A 19979-nucleotide genomic window follows, 5' to 3' on the forward strand; every position below is an offset into this window, starting at 1 on the left:
TGGCCTTCCGTAAAGCTATTAAAACCTGGCTTTCCGGCAGGCCTGGGGTTGTTGACCTCTTGATTGAGGTCCAGCCCCCCTTTGATTGGGGGCATGTTGTGTTTCTTCTTAATCTTGTTGTATCTTATTGTTTTAATCCTTTTAAAATATTTTTTCATTTCTGTAAGCCGCCCGGAGCCCTCCGGGATTGGGCGGCCTATAAATTCGATAAATGAAATGAAATGAGTGAATGAATGATCTGAGTGCTAATAACTGCTGGAGAGGTGCTGAAGTCTTCCATTTAATTTAATAATTTAATTTTCAGCAATATTTGCTTCATGGGCAGGGAATGGGATCAGAAAGGGAACCTCTCTCCATCTCAACCCCTTGGCCACTGGCCATTCCCTGGCTGGGGAATTCTGGGAGCTGAAATCCTTGTATCTTAAAGTTGCCAAAGTTTTTTTTAAAAACCACTCTTGTTAGAAGAATTTCCGACCCATATTGATAGGTTGTTAATTGAGCAGAATCTTTTAGAATGATTCCGTGTTTCTTGGTGCCTATGCTCTCTTCCCTTCCTTTCCCAGCTACCACCATTTCTCATAATATCACTCCAAGACACCCCCCCAAAAAATGTATGAATACAGCCAACACTATTGCAAACAACACCCGCAGGGAGAAAGGGAAGAAGGACTCTGTCCCTTCTTCTCTTCTGTACAAATTGGGGGCTTTTCCTGATCAGGGCCTTCTTTTACTATTACCTTTCCTCCCCCTTCCGGTCCTTTGGACCTAACACACTCCATCGTTCATTGTCTCCCCTGTTGCTGCACCGGTTGCTAAGGAGATGGTTGCCAGGAGGTGTGTAAGTCAAACAATGATGTGACTCATCTTTCTCTTGCCTCCAGCCAAAGGGAAACTCTCTTAAGCTGGCCTGGGCTGCAGGAGGGGACATCACAGGCTTGCAATGGATTTCCATGACTTGTCGCACCGGGATTTGGTATTAAATCGTCCATATGTCCCTCTTAACACCTTAGAAACTAACTTCCCCACTCCGCTCTACAGGTAAGTGTCTTCACAATGGTGCAAACTACTATCACAACCCGGCTTTATTTGACAGGGGAAAATGGCTTCCTAACATCATCTATGCCTATGGCCATGTTTTTCAACTCTGGCAACTTAAAGATATGTGGACTTCAACTCCCACAATCCATCCTTCCATCCATCCTTCCTTCCTTCCTTCCTTCCTTCCTTCCTTCCTTCCTTCCTTCCTTCCTTCCTTCCTTCCTTCTTCTAGATTACTGCAGGAAAAACTTACCAGGAGATCACCGAAGGTCCAAAAAATCAAAATGGTGGCTGCAAAAGTGATCAAAACTCCACCTCTTTGTTATCTGCATCCAGCAAAGATTCAATTCAGCTGTGGCAGCCACCATTTCTGACTTCAATCTTTAAAGATGCTCCCGATTCCTAGTTTGGTCTTTGGATCTTGCAAATTTTCCAAATAATCCACCCTGCCTTTGCCCCCTGCTCAATACTTTCCCTCCGGTGTTCAAAAGGATGGTTTCCTTTCTGCAGCTTCCTACAGACATATTTTAGGGCAGGGGTGTCGAACTCAAGGCCCGTGGGCCAGATCCAGCCCACGGGGTGCTTAGATCTGGGCCATGGGTTGCCCTGGAAACAGCAAAAGACCAGACCGCGGTGCAGTGGTGGGATCCTGCCAGGACAGGCAAGCAGATCCACCTGATCGTTGGAGTGAACTGGTTCACTCTCAGCTGATCATTGGAGCTATCAGTTTGCCCAAACTGGTCCGAACCAGCTGAATCCCACCCCTGTTGCCTCTGCCAGGGAAAACAGAGAGACTCCATTTTCCCTGGCAGAGGATTGCAGGAGGCCGTTGCAGCTGGAAACGGAGCTCTGGAGCCCATTTTCGTTGGCAGAGCACTCGGGCCATCACAGGGACCCCTGACACGAGTGATGTCAAGCTGGCTATGCCCCGTGGCCATACCCATCCCGGCCCCCAAAGTCAAACACAACCCTGATGCGGCCCTCAAGGAAATCGAATTTGACACCCGTATTTTAGGGGCTCGGATAGTGTGTCAGTTCAGTAAAGCCATGTGCCAATCTCTCTTTCTAGAGGCAGAACAACATTTTAATTCCAAAAAGTGGATTAAAATGAGCTCATGTCCCATTCCGAAGTCCCATCCTTTGAAATGAACCTTTCTATAAAATGCGGGCCTGGAGACTTGCAGGAGATGAATGGGGATCTATAAATTTATTTCATATTGTCGCAATTATTGCCCGGAACTGTTGATTTGGTTGTAAAAGCTTTTGAAAGGCCAGATGAATCATTTTCTTTTCAAAGAATAAATAACAGGTGGAACAAGAATGGCTCATTCACTTTTCATCCAAACTTTTTTTTTTACTCTTTATGCAACTCTTTAGGGGGTTCTGGATTATAAGCCAGTCACTCCTGTTTGTGACGGAAGCACCGATTATGCTTCCAGGTTGAAAGGCTTAGTTGGTGACATCACCACTGCCCCGGGGGGACCTCCGGTTGAGGGGTCCTTTCATGTCCCTGTTAATGTACCCACCAAAGTGGTACCTATTTATCTACTTGTGATTGCTCCCTTATACTGCTAGCTTGGCCGGAGCAAATGATGGGAACTCACTCTTCCACACAGCAGCACTCGGGTCTCGAACGCGGGCTTGCTAATCAACCCAGTGTCCTCACCTTGTGAGCTCACCGCGTTCCCATTTTAAGCCATTAAATTACTCCCACAACAAACTTGAGATACATTTTGAAGAGAAGCCCTTCTGATCAGAGCAGCCCAGAAGACCAAGGGTGGGGTTCTAGCTCCGACAATCAGCTGGATCCTCCCACCTGTCCCTGCTCTATCCTGTCCTTTATTTCCTGCTTTCTAGCTCATCTCAATCGTGCAGCGCAGCTGATTCCTCCCCCCTGCCCCCAGCTGCTCTACTTACCATTGCTGACTTGGAAGGTAAGCAGCTGAGCTTCTAAATGCTCCATTTTCACCGCTGCACGCATGCGCAAAACACGCATGCACACAAAGTGCGCGCTCACCGACCCGGTTGTTAAACCGGCAGCATCCCACCACTGCTTTTACCCGTATCCTTGGTGTCCCACAGTGGCCAATTAGATGCCTTTGGGATGCTCACAGGAGATGGAAACATCTCCCTCTCCTAACATTGTTGTCCTTCAGAGGCTGCTGTCCCGTGACCCAGAAGGAAGATTAACCCTCAGTAGAACCTGTCATTTGTGGATTCATAAATCACTTTAGCTTTTGGCCCTCTCAAGCATCCTGTGGTGTTGAATTCGTAGATTTCATCATGGGAAAGGTTTTCTTTTTGTCTGTTTTTACCTCTTGCGGTCACTGAGCCCTGGTTTTAAGAGAGTGAGGAAAACTTCCTATTCAAGGGGTTGGGGGAAGTCAAAAAAGGCAAGATAGGCAACCCCCCAACCATGTGACCAAAGTCATAAAAAGAGGTTGGGCTTCAACTGCATGGTTGTGGAATCCACCTTGATCTTTGTGGACCTGTTTCCTATGGATCATTCTGATCCAACCTCTTTTCTCTATGGCGGTGATGGCTAACCTTTTTATCCTTGCGTGCCGAAAGTGCGCATGCGCGTGCCCACACCCATAATGCATTGCATGGGTGACACTCCCCCCCCCGTAACCCCCGCATGCACACATGACCCCCCCACACACACACTCCTCCCACGCATGCACATGCGACCCTCCCTGTTTTGGGCCTAGTAGGCATCCCTGAAGCCTTCTGGGACCGAAAACGGGGTGCAGGGAGGCGCGCCACACCATCCCATGTTCCCCCACACCCCCATGTATGCACAGGTGACACACCTCTCCCTGAGCATGCATGGCAGAGACCCAAAAATCAGCTGTGCTTGCCTACGCGGTGGAGCTGAGCCAGGGCGAGAGCTCACATGCCCACAGAGAGGTGGCACCCATGCCATGGGTTCTCCATCATGGCTCTGTGGCATAAATGATTGTGTGTGTCTTAATTATGAACCATTTTTCCAGGCTAAAGCACATTCAGTGAAAGGAAGCCACTGAAGTGCAGTGATCTTGTTAATTCATGTTGATTTAATTGATTACTTATGTACTTTTCCTGTTTGTTTGTTTGTTTGTTTGTTTGTTTCACACACGTGTGCTGCCCATTTGATTGAAACTGACTCTAGGCGGCTTACATCCTTTTTCTAAATGTTTTGATCAGAAGAGTTTGCAGTATATCCCTGATATGAACATTGTATAGTATAGATTTCTCTAGGTAAGCAGTGTGGTGGCCCACAGGTGGAGCTCTCACATCACAATCACATCACAAGGCTGTGAGTTCAATCCTGGGTAGGGCAGGTATTTCTCTCTCTGGGCGTAATGAGTAATTGTATGCTGCGAACTTTGCATAGGCATCAGGAAGGGCATCCGGCCAGTAAACTTAAGCTCTGTTTAGTCACCCTGATTCCACCTCCATGTAAGGGGATTATTAGGTTGTTAAAAGAAACAAAGAAAAGATTTATCTAGGACTGTGGATTACTGGGCTGGCAATTCCATTTTCAGCCTTTTCTTAGGATTCCCTAGCCTTTTCAATTCAACAGATCCACTCTGTTCTCCACTAGATCTGAATATTTCCTGTTTAATTATGTATTGATAGCTCTGACCCCATCAGCATGTATGGAAAGTCAAGATCTCTTCACATTTACTTCATCTGAATCAGAGTGTGGTTCAACCACTGCTCCAATTTGATTGGCACTTAATGCAGTAGTAATAATTTAATAGAGATCCTTCCTTCTGAGAGAGCATTTAATGTAAGCTTAAACTGAATTGAATTTGATTTCAATTTACTCCTGGGCATGCTGGTCACTCCAAAATCCATATCCCTCTCTGTGTTTTCTTGGCCAGCCATGATGCATCTGGGTAATTGAAGTAATAGATATTTTATTTTGTCCCTTTGACAGTGATCAATACCTTTCTCTGAGAGGGCCCCGGAACGCCCCTGTTATAAAAGAGGCCGTCCGCTGGAAATTCACCCCTATGGGGTGGGATGCCATCCCTCAAACCTGGTATACCGGTCTGACAAACAGCCGCAACCGCGATGCCTGGTACGCCATCACTGAGCCCCTGGGCCGAGAGACCCACCACCGCTGGCTGAGGTCCGGTGCCAAACAAGAGAAGGCTCTGCCACCTGGTAAGTGTTTAAGGCAGTGGGAAACAGGCAACAATGGTAATTTTAGGAGCTGTGAACTTCAATTCCCAGAATTCCTGAGTCAGCATGGCTGGCTCAGGAATTCTGGGAGTAGAAATCCACAGGTCGTAAAGTTGCCCTAGTTACTCACTCCTCTCCCCCCCCCCATCTTCTTTTAGCTCACTCTGGCCAAATTGTATTATTGCTAGAATTGTTATATTATTATTATTATTTTTTATTTCACTACTTCACTGCAAATAACTCAAGGTAGCAAACATATCCAACACATCTTCCTCCTCCCCCACACCACCACAACAACAATCCTGTGAGGTGGGTTGAGCTAAGAGAGAGTGATTGGCCCAAAGGCACCCAGTTGTCTTTCATAGCTGAAATGGGACTTGATTTGATTTGATTTATTTCATTTCTATGCCGCCCTATTCCCGGAGGGACTCAGGGCGGCTTACAAACCAAAGTAGGGGGGGGGGGTGGAATACAAACAGGAGGGAAAAACAACAGACAAACAACTACAAACAATTTAAAAAGGCACTCAACAACCACACAATTCAAGCGGGGGCGGGGCACCCGTCAGCCCCAGGCCTGTCGGAACAACCATGTTTTAAGGGCTTTGCGGAAAGCCTGAAGGGTGGTGAGGGTTCGAATCTCCACGGGGAGCTCGTTCCAGAGGGCTGGAGCAGGCACAGAGAAGGCCCTCCTCCGGGTGGTAGCCAATCGGCATTGGCCAGTAGATGGAATCCAGAGGAGGCCTAATCTGTGGGATCTAATATGTCTGTTGGAGGTAATTGGCAGCAGGCGGTCTCTCAAGTACCCAGGTCCAATACCATGAAGGGCTTTATAAGTGACGACTAGCACCTTGAAGCATATCCGAAGACCAATAGGCAGCCAGTGCAGCTTGCGGAGGATAGGTGTGACGTGGGTGTACCGGGGTGCACCCACAATCGCTCACGCGGCTGCATTCTGGACAAGCTGAAGTCTCCGAATGCTCTTCAAGGGCTGCCCCCCCTTGAACACGCTCCACTGCTTTCTAACTTTAGCCCTAGCCATAAGCACTAGACCAGTGTTTCTCAACCTTGGCAACTTGAAGATGTCCGGACTTCAACTCCCAGAATTCCCAGCTGGCTGGGGAATTCTGGGAGTTGAAGTCCGGACATCTTCAAGTTGCCAAGGTTGAGAAACACTGCACTAGACTAAACCGGCTATTATTTAACTAATAATGGTTATTAGTTAAATATTAATTAATATTTTCTGATCATAATAAATTATTATCTAACTAATAGTTGCTTACAGTATATTTACCGGGAGCCCTGGTGGCACAGTGGTTAGAATGCAGTATGCTAAGCAAACTCTGCCCACAGCTTGGAGTTCAATTCTGAGCAGCTCAAAGTTGACTCGGCCTTCCATCCTTTCGAGGTTAGTAAAATGGGGACCTAGATTGTTGGGGGGCAAGAGGCTGACTCTGTAAAACCGCTTAGAAGGGACTCTAAAGCAGAGTTCCCCAACCTTTCTGCGTTGTCAGCCTAGGGGTGATGGTGGAGGAGCAGGCGCCTTTACGCGCGCATGCACACGGACAAATGGGGCCATGCACGTGCCGCAAATGGGGCCCTGAGTGCCCATGCGACTCCCGCAGGAATGCCAGCGCCTGCATTGCTAAGTCCTCAACTTGCGACCGGTCCTAAAGTCTTCAACATACGACCGGCCACAAGTCCTCAACTTACGACAGACAGCTGGCAACAGCTCAGCCGTGCCTGATTGGCTAAAGCGCGGCTGGCTGAGCGTGGGCTGTCTAGGCATTCCTATTGGTCGCCCTGCTTGACAGCTCTAGTATAAATAGCTGTCAAGCAGGGCGAGATGCTGAATCTCTCTACATAGTTGTTGCTTGTTCTATTGAATAAATAGCTGTTCTACTTACCTCAGCTGCCTCTTCAATTAACCACGAATCCAACACGCATGATGCGCAAAACGGCGCTAGCATTCGTATGACGCTTGCGGCAACACTAGTGCGCACCCGCACGCACACTAGCCAGCCACTCACGCAGCCCAGGGGCCATCAAGCCACGGTCTATAGTGGCCCACAGGTTGGGGACCCCAGGTGTAGGGCCTCCCGCTTGAGCAGGGAGTTGCACCAGAACAACCTTCCCAACATTTCTGGGTTGGCGACTGAGATGGGGGGAGGGGAGCTTTTATATGTGCATGTGCGCACATGAATGGGCGTGTGTGCATGTGCCCCCCCCACACACACACGAGGCCACACACGCAAATGGGGCTGTGAGCATCTGTACGACGCTCACAGTAACACTAGTGACTGTGTGTTGCTTGTGGCGATGCTAGCGTGAGTAGGGGTCACAGTTTGGGTCCCGTGCTGTAAAGGGCTATGAAGTTGTCTAAGTGCTATTATATTGCTATTTAAGAGTAGTGCAATATCTATTTTTGCCCATAACAACCCCGCTGGGCTGGGCTGGGCTGGGGACAGTGGTGGGTTTCAAATTTTTTTAGAACCTCTTCTGTAGGTGTGGCCTGCTTTGTGGGAGTGGCTTGACAACCATGTGACCAGGTGGGAGTGGCTTACCAGCCATGTGACCGAGTGGGAGTGGCTTGGCAGTCATGTGACTGGGTGGGCGTGACCAACTTGTAAAATGTGGTGAAACTCATTTAACAATGCTCTTGCTTAGCAACCAAAATGTTGGCTCAGAAACTCTGGCATTTGAAGCACGCAAGTCTTAAAGCTGTCAAGTTACAAGACCCTTCCACCCCTAACCCTTCAGAAAAAAAAAACCCAGGGGTGTTCAAACTTGACAGCTTTAAGACTTGTGGGCTTCAACTCCCAGAATTCCTCCTCCAATCATGTTGGCTCAGGAACTCTGGCATTGAAGTGTGCAAGTCTTAAAGCTGTCAAGTTACAAGACCCTCGCACCCCTAACCCTTTAGCAAAAAAAAGGGACGTTAAAACAACTCTAGTCATATGAAGGATGAGGTATGATGATAGCATGATATATAAATATATGTGATGTAAAATAGATAATTGGATATGAATCAGAGGTGATGACTGTGGAAGGGATGCACAAAAGCTCTTTGTAACCAATTGACACACTTTCTACAATTTGTAGTGGAGGATGATTTTGTTTGTCTTTATTCAAAAAATAAAAAAAATATATAAATATAAAAATAAAATATTCCTAAAGAAAAAATAGTTCATTCTGGAAAAGGGTAAGTGGGATGACATGTATATAGATTTTGAATTAGATATTAACTTGCTCTATTGGGTTTATAAGAATAAACACTGCTATCAATAAAAATAAACAAACTCCTAGGTAGCTTTCGTTGCTGAAGGATTAGAATCAGGGTCTCTCCGTCCAGAGAACTCCTGTGGTCAATGAGGGACCAGAAGCTGCACCTTCTTGTCCTCCTCCTCCAGCACCTTCACCCTTACACCAAAGTGTCTTTCATCCAGACCATACAAGTCATTTTGGGCCAACTGCTAACATTTGTCCCAACTGAGTTCATTTGACAACTGCAGTATTTGCTTAATGACCACCGCAGAAAAAGTTCTGGAATTGAGAATGGTCACATAGTGATTAACGTTATGGCCTTCATGTTCTAAGACTAAATTGCAGGGTCAGTTTCAGTTGTATATTAAGGACTACCTGTATTTGCTACTGGCCAGTAGAGGGTACTATATGACTAGTTCTTCCATATATTGGAGTTTTCTGGCATAAAGTAGCCCCCATACATTGAAATGAATGTTGTTTGTTGCAAAGTCGGCTCAGACCCATCGCGACCCATGGACAACATTCCTCCAGGCCTTCCTGTCCTCAAGAGTCCATTTAAGCTCACGCCGACTGCTTCGGTGACTCCATCCAGCCACCTTATTCTCTGTCGTCTCCTTCTTTTGCCCTCAATCTTTCCCGCATTAGGCTCTTCTCCGATGAGTCTTTCCTTCTCATTAGGTGGTCAAAATCTTTGAGTTTCCTCTCCAGGATCTGGCCTCCTAAAGAGCAGTCAGGGTTGATCTCCTCTAGGACTGACCGGTTTGATCTCCTTGCAGTTCAAGGGACTCGCAGGAGTCTTCTCCAGCACCAGAGTTCAAAGGCCTCCGTTCTTTGGCTCTCGGTCTTTCTTATGGTCCAACTTTCACAGCCATGCATTGCAACTGGGAAAACCATAATCTTGACTATACGCACTTTTGTGGGCAAGGTGATGTCTCTGCTTTTATGTTTGTTCAAAACAAGGGTCTTTTCTTAGCTTTAAGTGCACCCTATCCTAAGAAAGGAATCAATTTTAAATAATAATACTCTGACTTCTGATCAATAAGGAAGGTAAAAGGTTTGAACGCCATTAAGCGAGGACCTAAACAATCTGACGTAGCCAATTAAAGTAAGGATGGCCCTTTTTTGACTTGTGGACTTCAATTCCCAGAATTCCTGAGCCAGCCATGCTGGGAGTTGTAGTCCACAAGTCATAAAAGGGGTGTGTTTCCCCACCCCTGAAATAAAATATTGGCCTTTTCAGCTGTAGCAACACAAGGCTTTTTTTTTATCCTCAGGTTATGCCCAGCATTTGCGAGACAGCAGCTGCTACGATCCAATCATCCCTCCTCAGTATTCGGATCCTAACACACGATGGGGTGCTTTTCTATGGAAGGATAAGAGTATTCCTGGCAAAGAATATGGTAAGAAGCAGGATTTTGGGGGGGGGGGGGGGGGAGAATGAAGGAATGTGGAGGGAAACTCAAGCAGGTGTGGTTTATCAGAGACTTGCAATATGGTTCTTGAGAGTACAAGGGGAGACTTCAATCCCCAATCCAGTGGTGGGTTTCAAAAATTGTTCGAACCTACTCTGTGGGTGTGGCCTCCTTTGTGGGAGTGGCTTGCCGCCCATGTGACCGGATATGAAGATGCCGACGACACTTGTCAGAACCACCTTAAATTACCTCACACACAGCACTGGCAAGCATAAGAATATGATGTCAACTTGTTTTTTAAAAGGGATCTATGGTTTGCGTTAAAACAACTTGAACACACGCAATGTTCTGATTGCACCACAAACGCAGTAGTCATCCTTACCTTTCACAGAGGCACTGAGTTTTATAAATATGAGCTTGATAGTGTAGAATAATCATATCCAAGGACCAGTGGTGGGTTTCAAAAAACTTTGGAACCTCTTCTGTAGGTGTGGCCTGCTTTCCGGGTCCACTGATGGAACCTCTTCTAAGCGTTCGGTAGATTTGACGAAACGGTTCTACCGAATAGGTGCGAACTGGTAGGAACCCAGCTCTGCCCCAATCCGTACCTGCCTTTTTCCCAATTCTAGAAAAATGGATCCTCCAGTGAAATTCATCTGGATTTAAAAAAAAAAAGTATTTCTCACACCAGATAGACCTTGATGTACGACCAGTGGTGGGTTCCTACAGGTTTGGACCAGTTTGGCTGAACCAGTAGTGGTTTGGTGGCCTGGGTCGCTGGAACTGGCAGCGGCCTAGGCTTGCCCCCCCCACCGAACCAGTTCTCTGGATGGCACCGTAGGCACTGCCATCCTGTTTTTTGCTTCTGCGCATGCACAGAACAATTCTTGTTGCACCGTGCATGTGTGCGCAGCATGCATCAAGTGAACCAGCCGTAGTGGTTGCCAGAACCCGACCACAATTGAGTCCAACATTTCCAGAAGTTGAGGACCACCGATACCTTTGCCGGTTAAGAATGGCCCCTTTTCTTATCACCTGCCATCTTGATGGTTTTTCTTTGAATTGCTGATCTTGCCTGCAATAGGTGGGCGCCTTCTTTGACTCCCCTCAAGAGACGCTTCCAGGTGCTTTGAGACAACAGCTCCCCCAAGTCCCAGGCCTTGAAGAGGTATATGCAGAATGTAGGACAACAGAGTTGGAAGGGACTTTGGAGGTCTGCTAGCCCAATCCCCTGCTTGAGCAGGAGACCATATACCAGTGATGGCTAACCGTTTCCGGACTGAGTGGCCAAAGTGTGCATGCCCGTGCGTGAATGCGAGTGCCTGCGCCCAAACCCCCAAAATGCAGCGCATGCGTGTCCCCCTGCATGCGCCGCCCCACATGCACATGTGGCCTCCTGCATGCGCCTGCCTCCCTGCACGGTCTTTAGCTCCTGCATATGAGACCCAAAGACCAGTTGGCCAATGGTAGGTGTGCGCATATGAGCAGTGGAGCTGAACTGGGGCGATGGCTAACATGCCATCAGAGGGCGCTGCATACCACCTCTGGCACGCATGCCATTGATTCGCCATCAAGGCCATATACCAGTGGTTCCCAAACTTGGCAACTTTAAGACTTGTGGACTTCAACTCCCAGAATTCTCCAGCCAGCAGAGCAACTTTAAGACTTGTGGACTTCAACTCCCAGAATTCTCCAGCCAGCAGAGCAACTTTAAGACTTGTGGACTTCAACTCCCAGAATTCTCCAGCCAGCAGAGCAATTTTAAGACTTGTGGACTTCAACTCCCAGAATTCTCCAGCCAGCAGAGCAATTTTAAGACTTGTGGACTTCAACTCCCAGAGTTCTCCAGCCAGCAGAGCAACTTTAAGACTTGTGGACTTCAACTCCCAGAGTTCTCCAGCCAGCAGAGCAACTTTAAGACTTGTGGACTTCAACTCCCAGAGTTCTCCAGCCAGCAGAGCAACTTTAAGACTTGTGGACTTCAACTCCCAGAATTCTCCAGCCAGCAGAGCAACTTTAAGACTTGTGGACTTCAACTCCCAGAATTCTCCAGCCAGCAGAGCAATTTTAAGACTTGTGGACTTCAACTCCCAGAATTCTCCAGCCAGCAGAGCAATTTTAAGACTTGTGGACTTCAACTCCCAGAGTTCTCCAGCCAGCAGAGCAACTTTAAGACTTGTGGACTTCAACTCCCAGAATTCTCCAGCCAGCAGAGCAACTTTAAGACTTGTGGACTTCAACTCCCAGAATTCTCCAGCCAGCTCTGCTCTGCTGGCTGGAGAATTCTGGGAGTTGAAGTCCACAAGTCTTAAAGTTGCCAAGTTTGGGAACCACTGCCATATACCATTCCGGACAAATGGCTGTCCAACCTCTTCTGAAAAACCTCCAATGATGCACATGAAAACAAGGAAATCCACCTTCAATTTTCCCGGGCCTCTTTTTGATCACAACCTTCCTTATTCTTTCTTTTTTTTCCCAGTCGTCAACCGCAATCGTTCTGCTGAGGAGCTGAAGGGAAAACCAGGGTACGTACCCCACCTTTCTCTCCACACCCCGGTCTTCACAGCAAAGGACTACCGCACCTGGAGGATGTTCGGCCACCAGCCTTCGACCAACAACCAGTAAAGCACCTTCAGCTGCTTGACGCGATGTGATAATCCTCCTTCGTGGTGCCAGGTGGGGATAGCATCTCCCCTTTGTGCTCAGGGCCCATATGTCCTAGGCCCAGAGCCTTGGAGTGATGTGGCATGGCGGCGTAACCCCCCCCCCCCCCGCAGCCTGGTACACATGGACACGTGGGCAATTTGTTGTGAACGGTGCTGTAAAAGGAGGGAGCCGAGAACACTTCGCCCTTTTACCTGTGTGTTTGTTTTCTAATGAAATTGTTGGGCAGACAATTCTTCATGTACTTCTTCACACAATGCAGAAATAATCGGCGGGACTCCCTGCCATGGAATAGCAATAGCGGTAGCACTTAGATTTAATATACAGCTTCACGGTGCTTTACAGCAGCCTCTTAAGCGACTTACAGAGTCGACACATTGCCCCCCCACAACAACCTGGGTCCTCATTTTACCGACCTCGGAAGGATGGAAGGCCGAGTCAACCTTGAGCCTGGTGAGAATCAAACTCCTGGGAGTCAGCAGAATTAACTTGCAATACTGCATTCTAACCACTGTGCCACCATGGCCCTTTAGGATGACCCCCTACTTCAATGATGTTGGTTTTTAAAAAAAAAAAAACAGAGACAAACTAAGGAAAGATAGAAGAGACGAAGGCAAATGACATCTGAGGTAATATATATTTTTCGGAGTATAAGACGCACCTTCCCCGCCCCAAATCTGGGTGTGTCTTATACACTGAATACAGCATTTTTGGCCTCCTAGAACTCTGCTCCCTTTGCAAAAATGAACGTACAGAGTTTGAGAGGCCTGCAAAGTGCTCCTGGGGGCTGGGGAGGGTAAAAATGAGTGAAAAGGGGCCCTTTTTAGCTTGTTTTCTCCCCCCTCAGCCCCTGGGAGCCCTTTGCAGGCCTCTCAAACTCTTTGCATGCCCCATTTTTGACAAATAAGAAGGCATGCAGAGGGTTTGGGAGGCTTGCAGAATGCAAAAACTTTTTCTTTTAAGTTTAGCTCTTCAAAATCTTGGTGCCTTTTATACTCCGGTGCGCCTCATACACCAAAAAAAAAGGTAACTGGTTGAAAAATGCCAAATGGAATGCCTTTACAACTCCTCTTTGAGTAAATCATGGGAAGTAGGCCTGTGCATAAAATGAATGCAGGTTGGGATAATTAAGACACTTTCAATAACTCACCTTAACTGGTAGTGTTCTAATGACAGCCTGGAAGCCATCTGTTGGGGAAGCGTTAATTAAGATTCTTGTGCTGAGCGTGGGTTGGCAGTTGGACTTTCTAGGACGTCAATTCTATGATTCAGTGACTCTTGGCTACATTCCCTTACCTTTTAGGTCAGAGCTCAACATACTGTACAATGCCAAGAGAGATAATTATGTATCTTCCCCCACACTAATATACATGTAAAATAGCTGAAATCTCGGTCAACACTCATAACGTTTGTATTGAGATCCCCAGAGAATACTGAACTCTGTGTCTGGTGACAGCTTAAAATCTAGTAATAGTTTGGTATTAGTAATTGGTATGAAAATAATGCACTCTTGAGATAATTGCAGGAAAGTTGGTGACCCATTTTAAGGCTAGTTTGGTGTTTTGAATGGATTGAGATAGGTTTTACCAACATTTCAGTCTATTGTGGTTCTTTTAAGCATTTTAATCTACCCATTTACCAATCCTAATCTTCCCAATGGGACTGATTTTTTCCACTTTTGGCAGTTTTTAGGAGGAAAATAATTTAAGACATCGTTTAGATTTTTGTGGTTGTTAGGGTTCCTTTCAACTTCTACCCTTAAAACGACGCTATAGGGCACTGCACACCAGAACAACTAGACACAAGGACAGTTTTTCCTGGAATGCCATCACTCTGCTTAACAACTAATTCCCACAACACTGTCAAACTATTTATTAAGACTGCATTACTATTATTCTTCTCATCCTTCCTAGTCTCTCTCCACTTATGACTATAACTATGTTGCTTGTATCTTTCAATTTATGTAGTTTTATTTGTCCCCTAGTATGATTTGATAGCTTATTAGTAACATTGACTATCACTAAGTGTTGTATCTTTTTATTCTTGATGAATGTATTTTATTCTCCTTATGTACACTGAGAACATATTAACCAAAGACAAATTCCGTGTGTCCAATCACACTTGGCTAATAAAGAATTCTATTCTATTTTATTCTATTCTATTATTCTATTCTGTCCTGTCCTATATCCTATCCTATATTTCTATTCTATTCTATTCCATTCCATTCAAACTTAACCAAGAATCATGAGGGCTGAAAATCACTAACAAGAATCATGATTTTTTGCAGTTTGCAGTAGATTCACAAAGGAAACCGTGGTCTGCTCTAAACCTTTGAATGCTCACTAACTAATATTACCCATTTTACACATGTGACTCACTTGACTTTCTTCAGCAAGAGTTTTTCAGATCAAGGATTGCAATCCTGATTAAAACTGCACCAAGAGCTATTCTTTGTTAAGTGACTGGAACCAGACAAAAAAAGAACAAAATAAGAAATGGATAATTATTTCCAATAAGCAACACTAAAAGGACCACTCCTCTTTTGTCATGGTCCTTACTACAAGGTTATAGGCACCCTTCCACTTGATCTCTAACAGGGTTTTTCAAATTTGGTAATTTAAGATGTGCTGGGGAATTCTGGGAGTTGACGTCCACATACCTTAAATTTACAAAAGTTTTTAAAATACTGATCCATTCGTATGTCATATTTATCATTTTACATGTTAAAACGATTGACACTTTATCTCTCTGCCTGAAATTGTATGTGTTTTAAGAGTAATTCTAAACCACACTGAGATTTAAAGGAGAAAAAAGAAAGAAATATGCCAATAATGACTTCGGCTGCACAATGTAGACATTGATGTAAAATGAGAGAAATAACATGCGTTAAGGGTGACCATCTGGTTTGTTTAACATAATGCTATTCACACAATGTATTCCAGCAAGTTTAATAAAAGAGAAATGCTACTTTGCGTTATAAATAACTGGATTTAATTTATGCCCAAACGGATGATATTTTAAAAATAAGATATCTGTTCATGAGTCAAAATCCAATTTGTCCCTGAAAATGCTGGTCTGGGTGTGGGGGAAGGGCAGGGAAGGGAGAGGGGAAAAACCTTGGAGTTTTAAAACAATCTTTAACAGATTTTCAACTGAATGTAGAACTCGGGTCCACATCCATTCTTCTCCATCTGAAATGCCAACGGGTTACCTCAAGCAGGATTTGAAAGGGCCAGCCGTTTCCCTGCTCAGCTCTTAACAGTTTCTACTTGGTGGTAGATCACATGTGAACATGGAGGCTCCACACTTATTTTGTTTAAAAATTAATAACACCCCAATATTCTGAACTTTGGAGGTAGCGTCAACAGTAAAGCTGTGTGAAAGCATAATCCTCTTAAACTACTCCCTTATGCTAATTACAAAAATATTACGTGGCCGCAAGACAGAGCTGGGTTTCACATAATTTTACCACCGGTTCATTGCGCACCAAAACTGTGCGTATGCGCCCTCAGCGCATGCGCTTTGCTCACGTGCATGGCTTGCACACATGCGTGCGGCTTAGAAAACTTGGCTAAATAGGATGGCATAGAGCCGGGCCTGCCCACCTTCAGATTGTCACTACCAGTTCACCCAAACCAATCCGAATCGGCTGAAGACCACCGCTGGTGCAAGAAGACACCTTTAAAAAAAAAGAGGAAGGGGGAAAGGTGTTTTTTTCCCCCCCACACAAACTAAAAGAGAGGTGTTTCACTTTTCCCATCTTCTTTTACCCAGAAATGTTAGGAGTAAAAAAGTTACTAAATGTTGGCTTTTCAAGGCACACGATAGATCCATAGCGGGCTAGTCTCCAAATCTTGGAGCACAGGAACCCTTTAAAAGTCATTCTCTACTTCTTGGGGGAAACCCCCCTCTATTTCCAGAGAAGTTGGTGGGGGGAATAACTTTCAAACAGAATCGATGTTGTGGGTCTTGCGTAGTTGAGCTTGACAACTGAAGGCCTAAGGAAAGTTCTGTGCCCAATTTAAGTTGTGATCAGCAAGAACAGCCGTCACAGAAATGTCAGTTTCCGCATCACCTTGCACAGATGCCTGGAACACGGTGGTTTCTCAGCTTGCCTTATATCTAAATGGAAGAAAAAATAAAAAAATGTAAGAAGAACAGATAGTAAAGACCATGGGCACCTTTTCCAGCTCAAGAGGGGTGATAAAATCTTTTATTAGACCAAGGGTAACATATTGCGCCAAGTGACTTTTAAAAAATACTTATTTTTGTACGACAGACATCCAGGATAAGACAGTGATGCCAAATATATGCATGGAAAAATATTACATGGGTGTAAGATGATACTTTGGCCACCTGATGAGAAGGAAGGACTCACTGGAGAAGAGCCTAATGCTGGGAAAGATGGAGGGCAAAAGAAGAAAGGGACGATAGAGAACGAGGTGGTTGGATGGAGTCACCAAAGCAGTCTCTGTGAGCTTAAATGGACTCCAGGCCTGGAGGAACGTTGTCCATGGGGTTGCGGTGGGTCGGACCTGACTTTGCAACTAACAACAGCAAATATGATAAATCATACCTTCTCTAGCCTTTAAAAAAAAAGTCAGAGGAAGAGGAAAAGGTAGGGAATTTTTCACACCCAATCCCCTTAAAAGACAGGTGTTTCACCTTTATCATCTTCTTTGACAGGGAAATGTTGGGAGCCAAAATGGATGGAAAAAAGAAAGAGCTCATTTTTGACCTACGTTTTTAAAAAAAATTGTTTAAAACATTTCAGAGATTTAGCATCTTTTTGTGTGGCTGCATTTCAGGATGGGATTCAAGGGTCAGGCAGTCACTCTACATCCTGTCTGCGTGTGTACAGGTAATTCTCGACTTACAACAGTTCATTTAATGACTGTTCAACGTTACAACAGCACTGAAAAATATAACTTACGACCGTTTTGCAGAGTTATGACTTTTGCAGCGTCCCCATGATCACATGTGATCATAATTCAGATGGTTGGCAACTGGTTCAATCTTATGACGGTTGTGATGTCACAGGGGGTCATGTGATCCCCTTTTGCGATCTTCTGACAAGCAAAGTCAATGGGGAAGCCAGATTCACTTAATTACTATTAAGTTAATTACTAACTTGTCAACTGCAGTGATACACTTAACAACTGTGGCAAGAAAAGCTGTAAAATGGGGCAAAGCTCACTTAACAAATATTTCACTTAACAGAAATTTGGGGCCCAATTGTCATCGTAAGCTGAGGCCCACCTGTATATCTGTACATTTGAAAATTGTGTTTGCTGAGTTCAAATAGCTTAGGCTCAGATGTTTGGGCTCAAACGAAGCTATCTTGGACGAGTTGCCAAGGTTAATTCACTGGATTAGTAGATTTGTGCAATGCAATAACTGCATTGATTCATTTAAATATATTGTGTAAATAATTTCAGGTCGGTTCTAACACAGATGAGCACAGAACAAAATGGACTGTCAGTCATTAAATGCACAACGCAAGTCATTTTTCCCACTGTCCACAACCAGATTCAAGTTACTGTCAGGGTTCCAAGAAACACCCAAGTTCCATTTTATTAGAGATGTCATATTGGCACATCTGGGAAAACCCGGATCTGAAAGCTCCCAGGTTTCCCCCACCCAAAGGAAAGTCCCAAGTCCCTGCCCAGCACCCACATGTCCGTCACATGACCCAATCAGGCACCGTCCCAACTGGAGACTCCTCCCAGTCACACCACTCAAGATGCAGGGCAAAGTGTCCTTGACACTCTGAGAAAGGAATGTTGTTATGACTATATATCTCCCATACGCCATATAATCCCCCCCCCTCTCATTTTCCCACAGCATTGAATGTGGCAGCCCGGAAGGTCCAATGTAACTGTTACGCTTTTAGCCATCCATGGCAGTAAATGAATCGTTACACTTTGTTGTTGTTTTATTTTTTTGGGGGGGGGGTATGTGATTAGGGAGGAAAAGTAGCAGCCGCATCCTTTGAATGTTGCAACTATTGCCCCAAGGAACCAGAAGAGCGTGTCTAGACAGAAAAGAAGAAAGACAGCTACTGAGTCACTGAGAGAAATTGAGACAGCAGCTGGCATTATCCAACTTGCAGTTAAGAGCAGAAGCATTAAAACAACCAGAAGCAACGGGGATTTTGTAAGCTGTTTTTTAACAACCCAAATATAAATATTTTTCCCCCGCCTTCTAAGCCACTATGTGAAATCAACTTCCCCAAGGAGCGGGAAGGCATTGCTCCATAGAAAGATTCTTTCTTGTGGAGCCACTCAAAAGTCACAGTTGGAAGTATTTTTCTATATATTTTTCTATGTTTTCTACATTCTGTTGGTCCTTTTTCTCTCTGAAGATTTCATCAACTCCATCCAGCCACAACTTACTTGATGTTCTCCTTTCTCCCTTACCTGTGTAGTTCCTTTCCTTCATGTAATTGGTTTGCAACTTAACTATCATTATCTCTAGATGACCCAACCCTCACAATATATTTCTTTAACGCTGGCCACTCCCTTTGATATATATATATATATAGTCTATATTAATTGAGCAGCCATTTATTCTTATCTCTTGTTTTTATTTCACATGCAATTAAGCACTTTATTGCCACAGCATTCAACTTCCTCCCTGCCACCCAAATACAAACACTGCTCAAAAAGTGAATTATGGAGTCCTGAAATCTCTATGGAGATTCTCAGTCATCCAGGTCATGTTTCTCCCAAAAGTGTGCTTAGTGTTGTGGCCCGCCAGCGGAGCTGACAGCAGACTCAGACAGTGAGGAGGTTGGGGAGGAACATGGCCCAGTCCTGGAGTCTGGGGAAGGCTCAGATGAGGGCTCTGCATTGGAGGCAGAGATGGGGCCAAGGCCTTCTGGCAGTTCTCAGGTGCCTTCGGAGCTAGACAGCAGTGAGGCAGAGGAACAGCTGGAGCCTGTTCCTAGTGGGCGCATGCACAGAGCTGCCAGAAGAAAAGAACAGCTCAGAAATCAGGATCGACTTGGGAGTCAAGCCACAGGTGGATGGTAGATGGACCCTCCCATAGGGAACAAAAGAGGAGTGAAAGTAGAGTGGGCTTTTGCAGGAAACAATTCGTTTGTTCATTCGTTCATTCATTTCAGGAGTGTGAAGATCTGTCTGTGAATCCCAGAGACTCTCTGCCAACTCTTTCCGTGCACTGCACTGCATTTGGGAAATATTTACATGGAAACCTTCCAAGCTAGATAAGGTTTGTGGTCATAACTTCACCTTTGAAAGGCTGTTTACCAGGCCTTTGCTGAATGTGAATGTGCGGAATTCACATTCGCTTCATAAAAGGAGTTTTCCTGCGACCAGGAATCTGCTTCATGCTTTTTGGGGAAGCCTAGGTCAGAACACTTTTCAAGAGGCAACTGGACTTTCTGGTTTTTCTTTGAAGATATTTT

At 45.3% G+C, this 19979-nt stretch overlaps 2 protein-coding genes across 2 annotated transcripts in view; one reads left to right on the top strand and one right to left on the bottom strand.

The window, feature by feature from the left end:
• Nucleotides 1-902: 902 nt before the first annotated feature.
• Nucleotides 903-12783, top strand: TEKTIP1 (tektin bundle interacting protein 1). The gene is made up of 4 exons (XM_087702613.1): nucleotides 903-1038; nucleotides 4964-5193; nucleotides 9749-9874; nucleotides 12366-12783. The coding sequence occupies exons 1-4, from the start codon at nucleotides 941-943 to the stop codon at nucleotides 12509-12511; spliced, it is 600 nt and encodes a 199-aa protein (XP_087558739.1). The 5' UTR covers nucleotides 903-940; the 3' UTR covers nucleotides 12512-12783.
• A 2701-nt stretch (nucleotides 12784-15484) lies between these two features.
• The window catches only part of LOC106548641 (uncharacterized), a 46761-nt gene continuing 42266 nt past the window's right edge, over nucleotides 15485-19979 (bottom strand). Inside the window, exon 13 of the mRNA XM_087702625.1 lies at nucleotides 15485-16672. Within this exon, the coding sequence (XP_087558751.1) occupies nucleotides 16657-16672 (16 nt within the window). The 3' untranslated portion in view covers nucleotides 15485-16656. The remainder of the gene's footprint in view (nucleotides 16673-19979) is intronic.

Source organism: Thamnophis sirtalis, unplaced genomic scaffold (assembly GCF_051295495.1).
Source record: "Thamnophis sirtalis isolate CommonGarterSnake01/CBP01778 unplaced genomic scaffold, rThaSir2_p1.2 scaffold_1, whole genome shotgun sequence".
NCBI classification, from domain to species: Eukaryota; Metazoa; Chordata; class Lepidosauria; order Squamata; family Natricidae; genus Thamnophis; species Thamnophis sirtalis.